The sequence below is a fragment of the Phaseolus vulgaris genome, chromosome 3 (assembly GCF_051622355.1).
Source record: "Phaseolus vulgaris cultivar YP4 chromosome 3, ASM5162235v1, whole genome shotgun sequence".
In the NCBI taxonomy this organism is placed as follows: Eukaryota; Viridiplantae; Streptophyta; class Magnoliopsida; order Fabales; family Fabaceae; genus Phaseolus; species Phaseolus vulgaris.
In genome coordinates, this window is record NC_143500.1 from 7,314,371 (window position 1) to 7,321,556 (window position 7,186).

At 33.1% G+C, this 7,186-nt stretch overlaps 1 protein-coding gene across 1 annotated transcript; it reads right to left on the minus strand.

The window, feature by feature from the left end:
- Positions 1-5,350: 5,350 nt before the first annotated feature.
- LOC137805776 (uncharacterized) lies at positions 5,351-6,675 on the minus strand. The gene has a single exon (XM_068605700.2). It carries the CDS (start codon positions 6,302-6,304, stop codon positions 5,483-5,485), a length of 822 nt encoding a protein of 273 aa, XP_068461801.1. The 5' UTR covers positions 6,305-6,675; the 3' UTR covers positions 5,351-5,482.
- Between the last annotated feature and the right edge of the window lie 511 nt (positions 6,676-7,186).

A 7,186-nucleotide genomic window follows, 5' to 3' on the forward strand; every position in this document is an offset into this window, starting at 1 on the left:
GCTAAAAGTTTTTTACTCATAGAATGTCTTTTACCGTTGTTTAGTATGAAAAGTTCTACTATCGAGGAAGATAAGTATTGGCAACAACCAAGAATGTTGCATGAAGAGAATAAGAGAAATTAATGTTGCATGCAATGCATTTATTGTTTATCAACATTAAAGCTCATTAAACGATATTAGAACAAGAAAACAATGAACCGATTTTAAAGTTACTCAACAACCATAAAAGAGAGTACAACGACTACTTTTTCCATGCCTATATAAATACATACTTCAAAGAGAATAATAAGAAGAAGAGACATTTTGTAAATGTTGTAACTCTACTAAAATTTCCATGTTCCCTAAAAATATTTGTAAGAACATTATTATGTCCAAACCAACAAACCAGGAGAGTGAATTTAAACCTTGTATACCTCAAAAGATGTTACACTCCTTAATGAGCGAAAACATATGATTTGTTGATCACAAAGACACTGCATTTTTCTAAATCCAAGAGTGACTTGTTGTTGAAAGAATACTCGCATTGAGCTAGTATTTGAGCTTGTTGAAAGAATACTTAGGTTGAAGTTCACAATGGCTTGTGAAAGAATATTAGGTTAAGCCATGAGTTGATTGAGAAAGAATACTTGATCGGAATACGACAGGAGTGGTTGCAAGCTGAAAGAATACTTGAGCGTACATCACAACAGTAGTTTTCCTCACAAAACATGATTGGTTAATCAAGAACTACACATATTTTGTTGCGAAAGACAATCCAATATAAAATTCTTTATAATCTTTCTTTATTTTATCTTTTTCATCACATGTTATTCAATCTATGTTAACAAAAAGAAGATGAGTTTCATAATCATTTTGTGAAAATTTTCTTTGGTTCATTTGACCAAATCCAAAATCTATCATTTGACTACAAACCATCAGGTGATACTTACGAAAAATTGTGAAAACTTTTAAACAAAATTCAACCCTCCCTTCTTGTGTTCATTCATTGTTTTCACAGTTGAAATTAGAGCTCGACCTCTAGAGTGTCGAGCACCTCAAAACATTAGAAGAATAGATCCATCATGGAAGGAATAAAGCCACATTTGATAGCTAAAAAAGCTTCTATTACCAGATCATCTGCGTTCTAGGGTGAATATTTTTCCATTGGAAGGGCGAAATGGAAATGTATATGAAGTTCACACATTATCAACTGTGCCCATCATCACCCAAGGTGACCTTAAAAAATCATAACATCTGAAGAAGAATGGAAAGAAGAAAAGTTCAATAAGATGTAATCGAACAATAAATCTAAGTATACTCTTATTTGTACATTATCAAAGAATGAATAAAAAAGGTGTGTAGACTAAATACTGTCAAGGAGATATGCAAGACGGAGAACAAAAGAAAGCTACGATAGTCACAAATAAAAAATTGCACGCTAAAACTTCCTCAAGACTGATGACCGCCAGACAAAATGATAACAAGGTTGTTAAGAGTCAAGAAAATAACAAAGATATATCTGGGGATGAGTCAAACTATTCAACCAATGATGAAATCTACTTAATATCTCGAAGGTTTAAGCAACTACTCCAATGAAGAGGGCAAGGAAATAAAAGGTTTACTCTTAGAAAAAGAGATAACTTGTATAGGTAGAAAGATGAATAAGCCTTACATGACACCGTCTACTTTGAGTGCAATAAATATGGGTATGTAAGGAATGAGTGTCCTAAGCTAAGAAAGAAACATGGCTCAACCAATAAAATTCCTATGGTGATCTAGGAAGACTCGAAGTCAAGGTCAAACTCTGGTGTAGACGAACATGCCAACCTCTAACTAATGGCATATGCAAACGAGGTACTATCAAAATTTAATCCCTATTTTAATATTGCGATAGACTCATCTTGCTCAAAAGAGATCAAGCTACAATCAGTGAAAATATATTATCTCTTGAACACATGCGAAAGATAGGTGCGGAGAAAAGAAAACTTTTGTAAGAAAGAGAGACATGTTGTAACCATGGTTTCAAAAATTTGTTGGGAGCTTTAAAACTCTTAATCTTCTATTTGCAACTTCCAGACATGCATCCACAAGTTTGGTCTTGGAAACAATTTGATGGGAACAAAAGAAAAGAAAATAATTTTTACAAAATCTTTTAGAGGTACTTGTAAGCATTGTGGAAAATTTGGACATACATGTCAGATGTAGAAAAAGAAAACAAATATCCAAATCTAGTAAGAAAAGATTGGTGTGGGGATTTGTTAAATCCTTTCTTTTACTCAACAAGCGGACCGAGTCAATTGGAGTACAATTAAGTGTTGTTGTATCCGTAGAAAATTATTGTTTATCACAATGAATATATCTTTTAAGATGAATTGATGAGAAAACAGAGGTTGATTGCATATATTTTGTAAATAACTATTATAATAATATCACTATAATATTTAGATCGAGAAGTGAAGCTTTGAAAAAACACTGAAGTAGAGGAATAACAATATAGCACAAATGTTGGGATTGAAAGAACTTTGTGAATCCCTTTTATTATGGTTATTTATAAATATTATTCAAACTCCCCATTCCTTATGGCCAAACCAAGTTGATTCCTCGTGCAAGGTTATCTATTACCATAAACTATCCCAATCAATTGCTTGCATTGTTATAACTTATTTTTGAATTAAAATGGAATAATTCACCATAGCCTCAACTTCGCGCTCTGCAACCATTGAGTCATATGACTGGTTGGGTAGGGTTCAAACATATGAAATTGCCTTCCAGCCTCATTCATGCTCCATGGACAATCAATGGTCGTTCCTCACCATTGAGCATGAAGCATACTACTAAACTCAAGGAATTCGATTTCAATATAAAAACAAGCATTCATAAACAAAAATAACTTACAAAATATCACATTGCTTCTCAATCCCAACGGGGTAGGTTTAACAACTGATAATAAAATCTTATAGTGAATAACCAAGTATGAGAAGCTAAAGAACAACAAACATGAATCCTTGAATGTTGTTGGCCAACTTAGGCTTTGGATCATTTCCTCCAGAGTTTGTCTAAGCTTCAACCTTGAGGCTTTCTCCTTTAGACCTTTCTCAAGGCCTTTTGGCTTTTCTTCTACTTCATGTTGCCTTTCAATGGCTTTCCTTTTGATTTCTCTCAATCTCAAGGCCTCTCGATGGTTTGGAATGCTTCCCTGAGGTTCCTATTTATAGAATTTTTGAATGGACATCCAAGGGATTTATGAGATTTGGTGTCCGCTCAGCGCAAGCCAATCCAAAGCAAAGTGACTTTCTTCAAGTTGAAGAAATATTTTTAGGTTCCAAACTTATTTCTTAAGCTTCTTAGGATTCTCAAACCCAAGATTTGCCAATGATTCACTCAAAGATGAGCCCAACACTTTACTTTTCTTAGTTATGAAGTAAATTTGGCTAGGGCTTGGCTTCAAGTGAAATATCTTTCCTTCCATTTTTTGGTGCATGAGGGTTTCAAGCCTTTCATCAGTGAATTTTGGCTTTCCTTATGGTGAACGAATCTTTGTGCTTAGTCCTTTTGGATTCACTTAGCCCTTTGTTATGTATTTCTTCGATTGTTTTGGCCTCAACCCGCTCAGTGTATTATAGAAGTGCTCAACATTTTGAATGTTTTCTTGAAGCTTGTTGTTTGCACTCAATTAGTTGAGCCTTTCTTCATTTGCTAGGTGGATTGACTCTTTTTGCCCTCTCCAAATTTATTATTTTTCTACCCTTTTCTGCAAGATTTCTATAGATCTTTTCTTTTTTCCTTCTTCCTTGAGTGCAACTATCTTTGTAATGGGTTCAAATAACTAGAAAAAATATTGCTAGACTAGATGAAAGGTGATGTAATAATAGGAAGTTTAAAAAATTTTATCTACCTTTATCCTCACATGCTACCTACATGCAAATATGTTCACCACATTTTTGACATGTACATATGTACAAGTTGGATAAAATAAATAAATTATACACCAATATGTTTGGGAAACTTAAATCCAAATATTATTGACCAACACATAAAGATCTACAAGTCTACCTCAATTTATGACTGAAGTGAGCATCAGAGAATAAGGTAGGTTTCCCAAAGTGATGTCAAATATTATAATACTCCAAGCCTTCGAAGCTCAACTTTCCATCAATAAACTATGTTATATTTTTGTAGTGTCATTAACATAAAAAATTTAATAAATCAATAACTTATGCATATGGCTTCAATTCAAAAACCGAATTTATCTTTTTACTACTTCATTTTATGTTTTATTTAATTATATTTAAAACATTATTAATATTAATAACTTAATCTTTTTTATAAAAACTTCGTTGCTAAATTGTTTACATTTACATCTTTTTTTTTCAAGATATATCAATGAATGTTTTAATCTCTTCCATCATATTTATAAAATACGAATTTTATTAATTTTTCAATATAATTCGCCAACAAAGATTTATTTTTATTATTTTCAAAATTTTCAAATATCATTTACATTTTTACATTTTAATTACTTAATTTATTAATTTCTAACTTTTCTTCATTTTTTTTTCATTATAAATCAATTAATATTAACATTTTATATAACTATTATATTTATTTATATTTTATTTATTACATTTTTAAATTCTTTTACGTTAACAAAAATTCAAAATTCTAGACGGAAATTTGATTAACTAAAAAATTAACTCTGACTGGGTTTACTGATTCCATAACACAAAAATGCGTCAGAATTCGGCCATTTAACAGTCGTGTACTATCTTTATAAAATAATACACACAGTGTGCTATATTTGGTGGAATTAAGAAAGGAGAAAATAGTATTAGCAGGGGGGAAAATTCGGACATTATTGGTTAAACTTATTATTGAAAAAATTTCTTTGATGCTATTATTTTCTCATTTACAACCCTTTTTAATAATAAAATATTATATTTTCTTAATAAAAATTAATATAAAAATAAAATAAATAATATATATATACCATTAAAAAAAATCAAAAATACAAACCAATTTTTAGAGACCAAAATAATTAGTTACAATAATAATTAAATTATAGATATTTTAGAAACTAAATAAAAAATTGATTTCTAAATTAGTTTTTATTATTGTTAAATAGTTTTTAAATTGGTATCTAATTAGGAACAATATTTTAAAGACCAAATTTAGAAACTATTTAACAATAATAAAAATTAATTTAGAAATTAAATTTTATTTAGTTTCTAAAATAGTCTTTAATTTAATTAATATTATAATTAATTATTTTGATTTTTAAAAATTTATTATGATTTGCTAAACCTAGTTTTTATTGTTTTAAAACCTTCCTATTTTTCTTTTTCTATATCATATTCAATAATTTACAGGTATGCTTTGTAGACAGTGCAGGAACCAAAACTCATGTGCAGCAGAAAACCGTTTGTACTTCAAGGATTTGGCGATGAATGATGCATTAAAATGTACAAAAATGAGAAAAAAAAGAAGAAGAATTTGTTACCCCTTTCTATTTCTTTCCTTTTATTTTCCCATTACAGAAGAGTGAACCAAATCCAAAGATGCTCCTAGTAGCTTTGTGATGTGGCAAATTCAAAATTGGAGTAATTCGAACCCCTTTACCAGAAGCGGACCCAAAATTTTTCTTGAGGGAAGGCTTTCGACAAGAATCATAGAAATAATAAGCACTGGAACTCGCTGAGGATGAAGACGACAACGACATCGAGGAACCGGAGGACTGTTTCTGCAGCCTATGTTTCTCCACACTTTTCCTTGCAATAACCGCGTGTTTTGGCGTGTTGGGTGCTGACCCAGTTGAATAGCTTCGGGACAGAAACTGCAGAGAAGAACGAAGCATGCCCTTCCCACGTGTGGCGCTGTCACAGTTCACGCTGCTGCTACGCCAGAAAAGGTTTGAGGAAGAAGCTGAATTCGGGCTCTCTTCTTCCACGTCGTCATCTTCGGGTTCCGACAAGAACTCTTTCAGCATCTTCTTGCGCGTCGTTAAAAAGGGTGGTTGTTGCTGTTGCTGTTGTTGCTGTTGCTGATGAAGTTGATGGTGAGGTGGTTCGTGTGGTGGTGCATTAGGAATGAAAGCTCTGGTTAACTGCGTGGGAACAATCTCGCCGTTGAAGAAAAGCTCGTCGGCCGAAGAGAGCTTCTGGGCTACGCCGTTTGTGACACAGAAGACGAACTCCGAGCTGGACTCTAACACGGTGGTGTCTCGTCGGAGATGGTCTTCAACTGGGATTGAGTTTTTGGGATCGTGTGAGAATGAAATGCGGGGGCTGATTCCTAGGCTTGGTTTATCAGAACACATGTTTATTGCCATGGATGAAGAACAGTGTTTGGGAAGTTACCCTCCCAATTTATGCCGTCATCGGAGTAGAACCGATTAAGAATGTCTGAAAGATCTGAAATAATGGCGAGATGAGAGGATGCAAATGGTTCTTTCTTGACGTGATAACGGTTCCCCACCTGCGGCGAAGTGGGCCGAAGTGATTATAAAACAGTTGCTAGATTGGCATAAAACACATGATGTAAAATTGAGTTTAAAATCGACATGACCACTCGAAGATTAATCTTGGGGTCCAAAGGGTATCCTTATGTCTCTTCCAATCTAGGATGTGCCGGATCCACCCCCCTAGGTGCTTTGGCTAGATAGCTTTACTTACTGTAAAACTGATTTGAGAGGCAAGAGAATTGAAGGTGTTAAAAAATTAGTTTTGGAATTTAAGGATTTAAGTATTCAAGCTTCCAAAATTTCGGTAAAAAAATAATCGTTCCTGTCTATTTGGTTAGTCTTGGTTGGAGTGATGTCCTATGATCCATGTACTCATCATTTAAAAAGTGATCAATGATCGATAAACATATCGTCTAAAAGGTAATTCGATGTTGATAAACATATTGTCTAATGGGCAACATGCTTTTACCTAGTACTTAGACTTTAGATTTCTCAAAAGTATCATGAAGTGTCCCTTTCACTACGAGCTTGGTCAACTATACTTAATCCCTAAATTCTAAGAAGGTACACAACCCTAACCTTGAGCCAAGTAGGCGAAGAGGCTCATCTAGTGACAAACCCAAAAGTTTTTAGAACAAATCAATTAGACTTACAGGGTCATTCAATCGTCACATCTTTGAACACGTTATTCCATGTGGCTACAAACGATTGGTTTTACACTTTATACATTGTATGACTCCCTATTTTTCC

Excerpts from the sequence above, each read along its gene's own strand:
- LOC137805776 (XM_068605700.2), bottom strand. The coding sequence starts at position 6,304 with ATGGCAATAAACATGTGTTCTGATAAACCAAGCCTAGGAATCAGCCCC.